Below are 13,790 nucleotides of genomic sequence, written 5' to 3'. Positions count from 1 at the left end.
CAGTTTTTTCTCAAGCTTCCTATATTATATATATATATATATATATGTATGTATATATATATATGTATGTATGATCCAAGATGAATTTAGATTCCACCACCTGGTGTGGTTTGGAAATTGATACCCATCTTGCTGCCTCAATTTTCAAATTTCATGTCATATTTTTACATTCTCCTGTGTGTGGGTGGGGGTGGGCACAACCAAATAAACCGAAATAGCAGCTGGCCTATGCAAGAAACTTTTCTCATTTGAATAAATGTATGAAAGAATTGATCAAACAAGACTGCATGACTACAACATCAACAAAGAATCTATATTTTGATACTTTGATTTACTTACACAAAACCAACATATTTTCAGTATTTTGGTAGCAGTCTTGAGAGCCTAGAACTACTCTCTGCTGATGTGAGAGGCACGTTTGAGAACTCAGAATCAGAAGCTTCTGACTGCAGTACGCTTCCATGGGAGAACATGGAGCTTGGGTTTGGGTTCACTGCTGGATTTAATCTTGAGAAACCAGAAGCAGCACCAACCCGGTCGGGCATTGGAGAAGATCCTGGAAAATTTGGACTTCTGTGTGGATCCCCCTTGGGCGCACCTGTGACATCCACGGCTTCCCTTCTCTCTCTTTCTTCAGTTTCTTTAAGAAGAAAATCAACCCACAGATCTGCAAAGGACTGAAAAATAAGCTGTGCTTGTTAGTCAATTAGGGAGACTCCACGGGCCCAAAGAGAATTACATGTAAACAATTAGATAAGAAATGGGTACCTGGTTTTCAGATGCAACATTTGCTTGTGCTTCGCCTGAGCTTCCTCCCAAAATGCCACCAACTAGGCGCCCTGGTAAACCCAGTACTCCTCTAACAACACCTTTACCAGTACCTTGCTGGGCAACACCTATCCTCTGCTTGTCTTCATCGGAGAATCCGAGCATCCGAACCATAAGATCCAGAACCTGGTGCTCTCCATGTGCAAGGTTAAATAAGAAAATTGAAAGAAGATTGCAGCTCATAATTATAGGATGCTGTTATGAACACTTAGATGCTAATCAGCTGAGGTAGAAATAAAAAATAAAAAACTAAATAGAGGCCCCCACCACCTCATTATCAGAAATACAACCTCTAATCAGATTTCCAATTTTTTTTCCACAGCTTTGCATCTTGAGGCGTGGTCTCTGATTCACTAAAATGATCTAGTTTCTTTTCTTTTCTTTTTTATTTTTATTTTTGTTTTAATTTTTTAGAGAAATGACCATACCTCTTTACTGTGGTTTCTCTGGAAGTACGTTACCAATAATTTTACGACAATGCGCCTGCAAACAGCAGAATTTATCTGTCATTACAACTTTTCATTTTCCATTTTCATGAAAGGAAATGGCAAGATAATAAAAGCTAACAAGAAGTATAAGCAACAATTTAATGAAGCTTCATATCCAATATAATTCAGCAATGATCACATGTGGAAAGCAGAACCTTAAATTTAACTGACAGCACAATGTGGGTGTCATGGCACCTGTGCCAAAAAGCATGCTCATGATATGTGTAACAGTGTGGTTGTGGCTGTGACACTGCCATGGTGGCAATGGTGGTCATGTGGGCAAGCAGCAGATACTGGGGGCCGGTTAAGCGTGCAGTGGTTGTCACTTGTGGTAGAATCAACTGGGTTTCATGAAATACATACTATAGCAAGTATTGCTGCAGACGCTGTTTCAAACCCAATACTTGCTTTCATTTAATAATAGAGAAGGAAGATCTGTAACTCTAGGGCCAAGGATTCTGAACAAGTTCATAATTAATTGAGGAAAAAGTATACACCAAACATGCTATTATTAAACAAACTTGATAGAAAATGAAAAAGGAAAAAAAAAAAAAGGTAATAGAAAATTCGTACATAAAAATTCTTTCACTGAAGATCAAAAACTAGCATTCTAGTTAGTGTCTTGCCAATTTGTTCATGTTCTTAATTATTTCACTTATTGACACTCATGATATAATTGCTTCCTAATTTATAAAATAAAAATAAAAAATTGATTTTTTTTTTTTTGTTTCATCTACTATATTAAATTTGACTATAACATGTGATAATCACACCCTAAAGAGCAACAATTACTGGATGCAGGAAACCTAGAAGTTGAGTCCTACCTTACTCATTAAGGTAAACAGAAAGAGGTAACTAGATACTCACAACAGCAAGGAACACAATGCACAACTACATGCTACCTCTATTTGTATTAGCAAAACATGGATAATAAACCCAGTATCAGAATAAAAAAATAAACTTTACTTCAGAATTAAGGCAGCTGACCTATCAACGAAATAATCTGAATCCATTGACATCCTATTAAGTCTAATCATGCTCTGCTCAAGGGCACGGCGTAGCTTCATATTGTCTTCTTCAAGCTTATTCACTCTGCTTTTTCCTTCTCCTAGCATAGTTTCAGCTTGTGAAAGCTTGGCCAAAATTTCTTCCTTTTCCCTCTTTGATAGCTCTGCCTGTTGACTTGCATCCTGACAAAAGAACAAACAAATTTAATCTCCAAAAAACTACAGGGAGAAACCAGCTTTGCATTAACCAAACAAATTGCCATGCTTTCAGTCATTAAAGCACGAGTATTGTTAGGTTTTGAATAGATCATTCATTAAACTCAATAGACAGCTCATTCCAGCAATAGATCACTTGTTGGAGATGTAACTCGTTACTAAGCAGAGATTTCATTCCAGCCTTGTGTATTGGAGCCCATAAACATCTGTTAGACTCATTAGTAAGGTTCATGTGCACTAAGTGCATTGTCAAATTAGCCACATCCTTAAAGAGGAATAGGGGCCAGCATACACAATAGCATAAAATGAAAGTTCATGAGGATGCACCAAACATTGTGGTCCAAGGTACCATGTAAAACTCATCCGCCAGGGTAGCCTAGTTGGTCAGGGCAAACACTAGTAAGAGTAGTCCCAGTAAGTGGCACATGGGCCTGGGTTCCCATAAAGAGTCCTAAGGGCTTAGCCATGGAAGGTTCCTCAGTTATTGAAAATAATAATAATAAAAAAGGGTACCATGTAGAACTCAGAAGTTATGAGAAATGTGGTCATTGGAGGAATTACAAGGTCACGAGAACACATATACAACTATGTACCAACCAGCATGAGAAAGTGTACTGCATGTGGACAGCATTTTAAAAGCCAATTGAGGAATAGTCCTGAGAGTCACCTCAAGGTAAGGCATGAGTAGCCTCAAGGCTATAGACTTGGCACAGGAGAACTGAGGCTTAAGCCTCATGTTGTCAAGGAATACAGCCTTGTGGCTGTCAAGGTGTAATCCTCATATACGCAATGTGTTTTAAAGGGTTAGGGCCTATTGGTATGTAAGTCTTGGATCTTGGGATAAAATCCCTTTAACAAAATAAGGTTTAGCTAGCTGCAATATAAGAAAATTGTCACTGGTTGAGAAACCCTTAGGGAGAAAGGCTTGCCTTTAGTTTTTTAAAACATTGTGTTGGTAAATTCTGTGAAAGTAGAGAATAAATTATACTTGACATTAGAAGGAGGAGGCTGTTACCTTCAAAAGCTCAGAAAGTTTAGCTGATTCTTCTCTTGCATGAGCCAAATCCCTTTCCAGTCGTTCCTGTGCAGTCATATGAAAAACTAACAAGAAATCATAACCTGAAGACCACAAGGTCTCAATTTTCTGCTGCTTTATTATAACAAACACAAGGATCAATATTTACCTTTGCCTCCATTTCAGCATAATATTGGCCAAGAGCGGTTTGAAGATTTAGGAGCTCAACATTTTTGGCATCTAAAGTGCACATATAACTTGCAAGCTTTTTATTTAAGTCATCAATGATTTCCTTAGATTTCTGAAGTTCACTGCTGTTCAGCATCTTAATCTCATCCTGCCTTGCAATTGCCTGCTTTAGAGCTTTCTCCAAATTTAATATTTGAGCTCTTTGATATTCATTATTTTGTCGGAGTTCTTCAATGATTTTGCTGTCCTCATCCATTTTTTCTGATTCTTCAGATTCCTAAACAATATTGCAGCAAGAGAAACCATCTTCAATTTTGACTGCAGAAAGTTAGAAAAATGAATTTTACTTCAGAAGTACAGGGTCGTATATGCACCTAGAATCTATCACATACAACATAAAATGGCAGTATCGAGAACAAAAAAAATTAAATATTTAGCTTCTCCACAAAAACAGCATATTATTTGCACTTTGTAGTGTGGCCAATTTGGAACATTATCATGCAAGCAAATAGGGGCAAGTAGCTTCAAAGCAGCAAAATGCAAGTTGTTATAAAGCTCAGGCCTGCAGTGTGAGAATTCAACATTCATAATACAGCAACTCAATTTTAATTAGTGTTAATGAAATGCCTCTCAACTTCTAATAAATCATGACCATTCGATGACAGAGGGTTTGGATCCCTTTATTCCGGAGAAATCACCACCACCATATTCTAAAAGATGTACAAAGCATCTCTTAAACATAAATTGAGCCTCAAAGCATAAGGCGTATATCTAATGTACACCTCATGATTTTAATTTTAACATCCAACATTTGAGCTTCCAAGGCTACATCTTGATCTGCTTCGCTTCACTTTGTCTTTTAAAGATGTATTTGTGGATTCTTAATCAAGCATTTGATATACAATTGTCAGAAGAAGCTATTGATATAGCAATTAGTAATGTGTTTTTGGAGAGCAAAGCTTACATAAGAGAAAGAGATCACAGGGTCCACTTTACTTCCTTTCAGACCAGAAACTTCCTTTTCTGAGTTATCTCAGCATTTCAAATTAAGCATGGCATATGAAAGAAATTGAAGGGAAATTAAGACAAAAGGATCATCATACAAAATGCTTCACAGCCATTGACTAGTCATATTTATCTTTTATTATTTACAAGTAAACATATCTTATGGCTACCAATGTCACATTCAACTAAAACCATAATAACATATATAAACAAAGGTAGAGATCTACAAAAATAATTTGAAGCCAAAGTATACAATAAAAGAAACATTAACTCTTCCTGTCACATGGATAATAAAACAAACAGGTTCTAAAAATGTATCTAACCTGTGCCTACCGATATAATATAGATGACTGAATAACTGAACAGGCCATGCACAGCCACAAAAAAAGATGGGTTAATTCTGGTAAAACTATTAGACAAGTAGAGATACACAACCTTTTCTAACAAATGCTGCTTAAGACGAGTCAGTTCTTGCAAAGCTTTATCCCTTTCTTGGCATGCCTCCTTCAAATCTCTTTCCACTTGTTGCAAAGATATTTGCATTTCTTCTTTTCCTGGAAAACTTCCAGAAGAATTCACCTGCTCCATAGGAATATTAACATGACTCAGCAGCAACAAGTGCAATTCAAAATTACCAACTGAATCGCCACAATGCTACTTAAGATTATTGCAAAAAGGGGATCAAGCATGTATAAACCGATGAATGAAAAATATACAAAATACAAACTTTCCCAACTATTGCCAATCTCAAAAAAAGTTCAGCACATTTTCCTATGAAAAAAAAAAGATCACCTCGTTCAAACTACTAAAATGCTTTTCTGAAGCATCTGACACATCTGGTGAGATTTTGTCTGTTGAAGCCTTCTTGCTCATTCTCAATGCAACCTCCATTTCATCTTTCTCTCTCTGCAACAAAGGAGATGATATAAGATCAGATTCAGAGACCCAAAATTACAAAATAGGAAGAATAATAAATAAAAAATGTGGTTGGTTTGAATTGTATAGAATGTGATAGTCAAAGGAGAAGACACAGAATTTTCTAAAAATCCTTGGATGCAAGATACTTCTTACATGACAAAAAAAATGAAGGAATAACAAAACCATCAACCTTAAGACAAGAATTCTCCTTCTCTAAGTTTGCAATTACTCCTTTTAAACTTTCCACCATATCATTAGCTTCTTCCTCCTCTCTCCTATTCAACTCCATCTGCAACCGTTGTATTACTGATCTCTTCTCATTCAATTCACTGCGTATTTTGTTCATCTCCATGGAAGTCTGCCCATAAGAGAATTGAGGTATAATATAAAAAGAATGTAAAGTTAACAGCGCAATGGCCATGAAGAAAAAAACAGTAAGACGAGGATAAAGGGATAATAATCAACATTAATATGCACGACCTTTTTTTCTCAAATCAGAACATACATGATTTCTTAAGGTACATGAAAAGTGAAAATCACCAATAGGCATCTCATTTCTAGATGCTTACTTCCAAGCATATCCATCTTTATACGCCCAAAAAAAGGTTAATGTTGGCAGAGGGTATTGCAGAACACAGTCACATTGAGTAGGTAATTATTGAGATTAAAGCAGCTCCCTTGGAAGTCAAGCTCACCCAACATCTTAGCAAGGGTAAGGGAGAGTAAGCACGCGCGATTGAGCATTTATAAAATATCACCTTCCTAAGTATGCAAAGAGGCTGGATGAAAGTACAACAAATTCGAATAAGGATTATATACAACTGAAGATTAGAACATAATGCATCTACAAAAGTTCTCTCCAGATGTGGACCCTTTCACCAGTTTTTGTGTGTGCGTGCATGTATGTCAATATGATGTATTTCAAACCAACAGGTTATTCACTTGGAGGCAACATTTAATCCAATGCCTAATCCTTCTCAAGAACCTTCATTCTTCCTAAATATGCCTGCCAACAAAAATTGAGGTACAAATAGGCAGTCTTCCTATCCGACAGAATAAAACCTGAGAATATCATCAGGAACAACTAAACTAAATTTTATCAGTATTCTTAGACAATAACAAAAACAATTCAACAATCAAATTACTTAGAACTCACTTTTTCCTTGTCCATTTTTAATGAGTTGAGATCCTCCAGGAATGAATGATTCAACTTGTTTTCCTCTGAGAGTAAAAGTGCAGGGTCAGACAAGAAATTCATGGTGAGAAAAAGTGCAAAACCAAAGTTATATCTTCAAGGTTCATAAAATACCTTGTAATTTAAGGTTTATATTTTTTAGCTTATCACGTTCTTTATCGAGTTCCATCCTTAATTGTTTTATTTGTAACTCATGAGTAGCCTGAAGTGCTGCCAGGGACCTGTTCTTCTCTTCTAGCAAATCTGCAAGCTCCTAGAAGGCATTCATATATCTTTGTCAAGTTCATTCATTATGGAGAAAAATAGAAAGATAAAAAATAAATAAATAAACTAACTAAATTAAAATTTGGAAAGAATTCTAGCCCTTTTTGGCACCTTTGGTAATTGTTTCCTCAAAGAGGGAATTAAAATTGCGTTATGAGAACAGAGAAATTAGTCTTGAGTGCCACAGACAAAAGAAAGAAGAAAAAAAGCAGCATTCACTCTATAATATCAAAGCATCCAGGTCTGAATTGAAAAATGTAGTATCAAGATTCAGCCTAAGCTACAGAGTATACTATGCATATTAACAACTAAGCATGCATCAACTCCGTCAGAAGATGTATGCTATTCAAAATAGGACAACACAGGGTTCTATTACCTTTTCATTCCCTTTCAAATTTGAGTTCTTTGTTTCCATCTTGCTTTGAGCAGCATCAGGTTGAACAGCATGTGCAATTCCATTGCTTAGCCCATCCTGTTTGACAACACCATTATGCATTTGATTTCCAGTAGACCGGCCTTTTACTTGAGCGGTAAGTTTATGCTGCCTACTGGGAGATTGATCACCACTCCCCTACACATTCCAAACAAAAGAAACCCTAAGAAAAAAGTGACTGCTTGCAAAATATCCAGAACAAATTCCCACGCCACTAAAAGAAAAGGAGAAAAAGCCATATACAGTTCTTCATTTTTTATGAAGCTCACCAACTCAGCATAACAATTAAGTTTCCAATTTTAGAGTTAAAGGAAGGTAGATTGACTCATTAAAAGTAAACTTCCAAGCTTGATGAAACATTTTATGTTGTTGATGGTCATTCAAAAGGCAGTCATAAGCAGATTGGAAAGATTCAGAGAGACTTCTTACAGGAAAATCATGAAGAGGGGAAAAGGCTTCATCTTGTGAGGTGGTCAACACGTTATGGGGTATTGGGAATCACTTTCTAACTTAAATGGGGCCTTGCTGGCAAAGCAGTTGTGGACATTTGCAAACAAGACCGATATCTTGTGGAGAAAGGTCAGTAGGGGCAAGTGAGAGAGGCTTTTGGAGAGGGTTTGTGGAAAACCATTAGAAGGGGATGACCAGAGCTTAAGATGAGAAGTTCAATCTAGGTGGGAATGGGTTCAGGACCAGGTTTTGGCTGTATAGGTGGATGCATGAGGGCTCTCTAAAGGAAGTTTTTCCATCTCTTAGTAGTCTTATGGTAGCAAAGAATACAATAGTGGCAGGTGTGTGGATGGTGGAAGGCGGTAAAGGTCACTGGAACCTGTGTTCATAAGCCCTTTCAAGATTGGGAGCTAAAGAAGGTGGTTCATTTTTATAAAGTGTATTCATTCCATGAGAGAGCTAGGATTGGGGTGGTGCACAGGGGGATTTGGTGGAGAGTGAAGGAGGGGGTGGCTTTTTGGTTAATTGTCTTATTACAAGGTCAACCTCTGTCCTGCAAAGAAGGTAAGCTGCTCCTGTGCACCTTTGAGAGCCTTTTTCTTTCCTTTTTGGGAAGGCTACTTGGGAGAAGATTCTTGGTTACCAATTCATGCAGCAAGGCCGGTCAGCTGCTAAATAGGCAGTTTATGCAGATGTCTGAGGAGTCAACAAACTACATTCTTATTTACAGTGACAAAGCTCGGTTGTTTTGAGATCTGCTATTCTTGGGTTTCAATGGGTTCTTCCTAGGATAGTTAAGGAACTCCTTCTGAGTTAGCATGAAAAGGGCTTTGTGAAAAGAAAGAAAAAGGTCTGGAGATTGGCTCCAATTTGCCTGTTCTCATGCTTTTGGAAAGAGAGGAATGGGAGAGTGTTTAAATATGAGTATCTATCAGATCAGAGATTGAAAGAGTTCTTTGTCAAGTTGTTGCTACAGTGTTCTAGAGCTCTTATATATATATAATCGAAGGATGTCACTATCTATCAAAAAAATAATTGAAGGATGTCACTAGTGAACCTATCAATTTGTTTGTTTTTGTTTTTGTTTTTTTTTTTTCTTTCTCAATCTTGGCTATTTACATTATTGTCACCTTCATTTATTCAAATTGATCTTGGCTATTTATGTTCACAAAATAAAGCTTGTCAAAGAACTCAAAACTGCTTCCAATTCCCACTCATCACCATACTCCAATCATGCTTCCCTAATTAATGCAATACTGAACAAGTCCAAATATTCCCCCACATACAACATTTGGTTAATTTATAAAACCATATAGATTTCCAAATTACTCATTTTAAACGGATAAAAGCAAGAAACTAGTTTGGCAATATTTATGGTTTTATGTTTCCTAATAATAAGTTTAATTGTGAAGGGAGAACCAAGCTATACAAGTTTCTTCCTTTTGTATTCTGTCGCATAAAATAAAGTTCCAGATCTTGTAGCTGGTAGACAGACCATGTTTCTGATAACATGACTAGGGGCACCCTAACTTGGATTACAAACAGCATTTGTAGTTGTGAAAATATAGTGATATCAAATATCACTTCTTCCAACCTATCAAAAAAAAAATATCACTTCTTCCAACCTATCCCAAAAAAAATAAAAAATTATCACTTCTTCCAATGCTTTGCAGATCCAGCCAATTCAGTTTGAAGGGTGAAAAGATAAGCAGCCTTCAAAGCAACTTGCTCTGTCAATCAGTTTGATTTGTTAAAATGATGGCTTCTGCATATGGCCAAAGAACAAATACTGTAGCAAGGATAAAGTAAAGGCCATGATACATATAGCTCCACATAGTGTAACTATTACAGTAAGCTAATATCATCTAAGTAATATGTTGTCCAGCATAAATCCAGCTTGAAGTCCACCACAAATGAGATACTCAATACATGAATCAAAATATTATCACCAAGCATATCCAACTTAAAATCTGAAATTGAAGCAGTTTGGGAATGCAATGTCAACCCAAGAAGGGCAGAACTTACAACAAAGTTCAACAATTACACAAAATTTAAATTGATGGCTCTTTCAAAATAAGATATGGTTCAAAATCCAAAACTACCTTGAGTGCATGTAGGCTATTAGTCGATGTTCTGGAATTTTCGCTTCTGGATGCACTAAGAACAGCATTTGTCGAATCCAGATTGTGTTTCAACGAACCATTTTCTTTGCTCAATTTGGAAATCTGATCCTGTCAAATGAGAGGGGGAAAATGTTGTTGGCACTAATCATATGCCAAAGGGTCTTTTAATTACCTAAAAGAACACTGCTCAAAGAACCATTTAAGTAGCACTTTCTCTTTTAACAACATGCAATGACACATATAAGGATAACAAATTTCAAAAAAAGAGCAAAGAGACACTAAATTACCTCTTTGTCCTTCAATAAAGCTGCATAATTAATTGACAATGCCTTAATTTCTGCCTCGGATTCTTGAAGCCTTTTAATCTCCGCTTTATATTGTTCAATCTACAAGAAGCATAAATTACAGAAAATGTCATGTATCATATACCCAAATAAAATGACTGAACTAGCTGCTGAATGGCGTAAAGAAATTGCACAGCAACAAAGTTATTGCAAGTGCATTGATGCACGGACATTAAAACTATCTTTTAAGATTTAGAACTATTTATCTTCCAGAGTGGTGAAATATCCCTAGGCATGTTAATGAATATCCCTAGGCAAGGAATAATTAATGTACATCTATGCTCTCAAAAAAACATCATAGATTTAGACGGAAATCATCATAACATTTTAGCATGTCCTTGTGGGCAACAATACAGATCATACCTATCACACACCTCATCAATAAAGTGGAATTTGGATATGTTAGAATCATCAAGCCTATAATGTTAAATGAAATAAGCATTAGGCAAAAGCATAAGCCATCAATACTTACTACTATGATCTTGCTTTCAACAATAAGTTATCAAACCTCTTCAAACACAAAACTAGTCCTTAATGGTCATTTATTCAATCAAATGAACTCAAAATTCAATCAGCATGTGAATGCACAAATTGTTACAGGTAATAAACCAATAAAAATCATAATTCTTGTTTTAGGAAATACTACTGTTATGTGTTCATTCATTATAAAATTATAAAGTCATTTTCCTTTGCATCCAACAAGAACGATTCATCCCACAAAAGAGGCATTTCATATTCATTCTTCTGACACTCATCTCCACTGTATTATAACCAACTAAGAACATAAACTCACTGGGGTTTCAGAACCTCACCTTCTTCACGGGGATTTTAGCAACATTCCCAACCATGTGACTAGTAAACCCTAGGCACTCACTATTCACATATCCCCAATACAAGCTCATTTCAAAGCTCTTTCTCACGGGAGATTTTTCTAATCACCAATTAACAGAAAAAACACAACTCATCCACTTCGCCCCAACAGCTCCAATGCAACCCAAACTCAACGCTTGGATTTGATTCATATTTCCAATTTCAAATAACCCAAAATTCAAATCCAAATCCCAAAGATTGAAACCCTACTGAAAGCTTCCAACTCCATTTCCACTCAGCAACCCAAGTCCTTCCAGCAAAACACAACACTTGGACCTGATTCCGAATTCTATTTCCACAAAACCCAAAATTAAAGTCCAAACCCCAAAAACAAAAACCCGACCGGAACCTTCCAATTCCATTTCCCTACAGAGGAAGCAAAATTCAAACAAATTACCTCAGAATTATAAGCCGAATCGATCCCATTGGAATGCGCGTACTTGTGGGAAAACCTCCGATCAGAGACAGAGGGATCCTCGGCGGCGACGACCGGAGCATGGATCTGAAGCTCCTCATCGTCGTCGTCATGGACATCGAGTGCGATTTTGTTGAGATTCTCTTTTAAATTGGCAATTGTGCTCCACATCGCTCACCGAAACTTCTCTACTGGAATCGATTGATATTTTCCTATAGGAAAATTAGGGTTTGAGAGATCTGAATCTGAGATTTGGCGTTTTGAGATTATTTTTCTCCTCTTTTTTTTTCTCACGCTCATATGTCAATTTGATCTTCTGGGTTTGTAATTTTGTACACTAGGCAAAACTTGTCGGGTACGACTTCAACATTATTTATTTATTTTTATTTTTATTTTTGAAATATTTTTCACAAAAATTCAAACTACAAAATAAATAAATTAAATGAAAAAAGTAATTATGGTATAAATAATATAATCAGATTACGAATAGTCATTCTTCCTTAAAACCCTTCTTGTTTTAATTTAAAACATTCTCGAATGTTTTTATTAAAAGTATTTGAGATAATCATGTATCAAATACTTATTCAAAAAATATTATAAGATTTTTTTAAAACCTTTTACGAGTGTTTTCTAAATTTTAGCGGTGATTTTCGAAATTATTTTAAATTTTTTTAATATTTAAAAAATTTTCTATTTTAAATATTAGAAAAATTAAAAACACTTATTAAAATTGACTCTTTAAAAGAATGTGTTTGAAAGTAATTTTAGAAAACATTTTTATCATTTTTAATATTTAAATGATAACAAAATTAAAAATGTTTTTAAAAATTATTATCAAACGGATTCTAAATATAAAACAACTTTTAATATAACTTAAAAAATAAATTTAAAATAACATTTAGAAAAACTCGCTCGTTTTTAAGAAATCGACCCAAACACGATTAGATTTCATGAAGTCTCAATCTAAGACGACGACTAAATGACATATCATTAAGTCAATTTTCGATTAACAATGACACATCTACTACCGTAATGACATCTTAGTATCGATTATATGGCTTTCAATATAATTATAAATCGGTTAAAATTACAAACATTTAAGATACATTTAATATGTTAGGAATAAAGTAATAACCCTAAAGAGTCCAAAGAGGCTTAGAGCATGGCCTAATTGAGAATGAATTGAATTATTAATTGTGGCGTAAAGACCCTATCCTCGTAGCCCAATCTTTCACTTTGGAGGAATATATGCTTTTGAAAGTGTTTTCATAGCGGGTTTAATTTGAAACTGGTTCGATACATATGACTGGGGTTATCAATCCGACGGTCCAGATTGAACCGACTCCAGTATATGTATGACCCAGTCACTGCGAAAACCGAAAACACTGATGCGTTACAGGGTTCTAGGGTTTTTTTCACCTTTCGCCGCTCCTCTGTCTTCTTCTCCTCCATTTCTCTTTGCGTGTAGTCTTAAGCGATGCGATGATGAGAGCAAGAGAAAGTCATCGATTGCGTGATGTCTTCGTAGGCATCTCGCAAGATGAATCTCTCCTCAATGGTTCGTATTCACTGAGCATCACCACAAACACGTCTATAGATTTATGCATAGGTAAACTAACGAAGGACCTATGGAGGAAGTGCTATTCTAAGAGAATGATGCGCTTTCGGCCAAGTTTGCCTTCGGAGATGGAGATGAACTTGGATCGATGAACCGTACAGTGTGATATCGATTGCGGTTCGTGAGGATCTGTTTGTTCATATACATGATAAATGGCTTTTTGTGTTTTTGTTAGTTGGGGCGAAGGTCCCAGCAGAGAGGTGCGGTCTCAGAGATGAGAATGGAAGTGCCTTTCTAACACTTAGATAATTGCCTTCGCAGATTAATGATAGGCCGAATGAAGGATGCTCCATAATTTTGTCTCATTTTGGAGCGTCTGGAACCCTCGGCTACAATTTCATGCCCAGAAAATCAATTAAATTTCATTTTTTGTTTTTTAATAAAAATCACTCGAGAAAATTTTCTGTCTTCG

The 13,790-nt window shown here is 36.0% G+C and overlaps 1 protein-coding gene and 1 non-coding gene across 2 annotated transcripts; one reads left to right on the top strand and one right to left on the bottom strand.

Moving 5' to 3' along the window:
* Positions 1-229: 229 nt before the first annotated feature.
* Positions 230-12,105, bottom strand: LOC100263623 (golgin candidate 3). The gene is made up of 15 exons (XM_010663555.3): positions 11,743-12,105; positions 10,419-10,517; positions 10,111-10,239; positions 7,502-7,696; positions 6,976-7,114; positions 6,823-6,887; positions 5,857-6,024; positions 5,541-5,654; positions 5,184-5,327; positions 3,724-4,020; positions 3,555-3,620; positions 2,304-2,506; positions 1,257-1,311; positions 769-954; positions 230-677 (listed from the first exon to the last, which is right to left on the bottom strand). Exons 1-15 carry the CDS (start codon positions 11,929-11,931, stop codon positions 357-359), a joined length of 2,370 nt encoding a protein of 789 aa, XP_010661857.1. The 5' UTR covers positions 11,932-12,105; the 3' UTR covers positions 230-356.
* A 1,451-nt stretch (positions 12,106-13,556) lies between these two features.
* On the top strand, positions 13,557-13,717 carry LOC132255260 (small nucleolar RNA snoR145). The gene has a single exon (XR_009467923.1). It is a non-coding gene; the product is annotated as a small nucleolar RNA snoR145 (small nucleolar RNA).
* Positions 13,718-13,790: the final 73 nt, after the last annotated feature.

The sequence above is a fragment of the Vitis vinifera genome, chromosome 15, assembly GCF_030704535.1.
Source record: "Vitis vinifera cultivar Pinot Noir 40024 chromosome 15, ASM3070453v1".
NCBI lineage: Eukaryota > Viridiplantae > Streptophyta > Magnoliopsida > Vitales > Vitaceae > Vitis > Vitis vinifera.
This window is presented reverse-complemented; position numbering and strand designations above follow the sequence as displayed.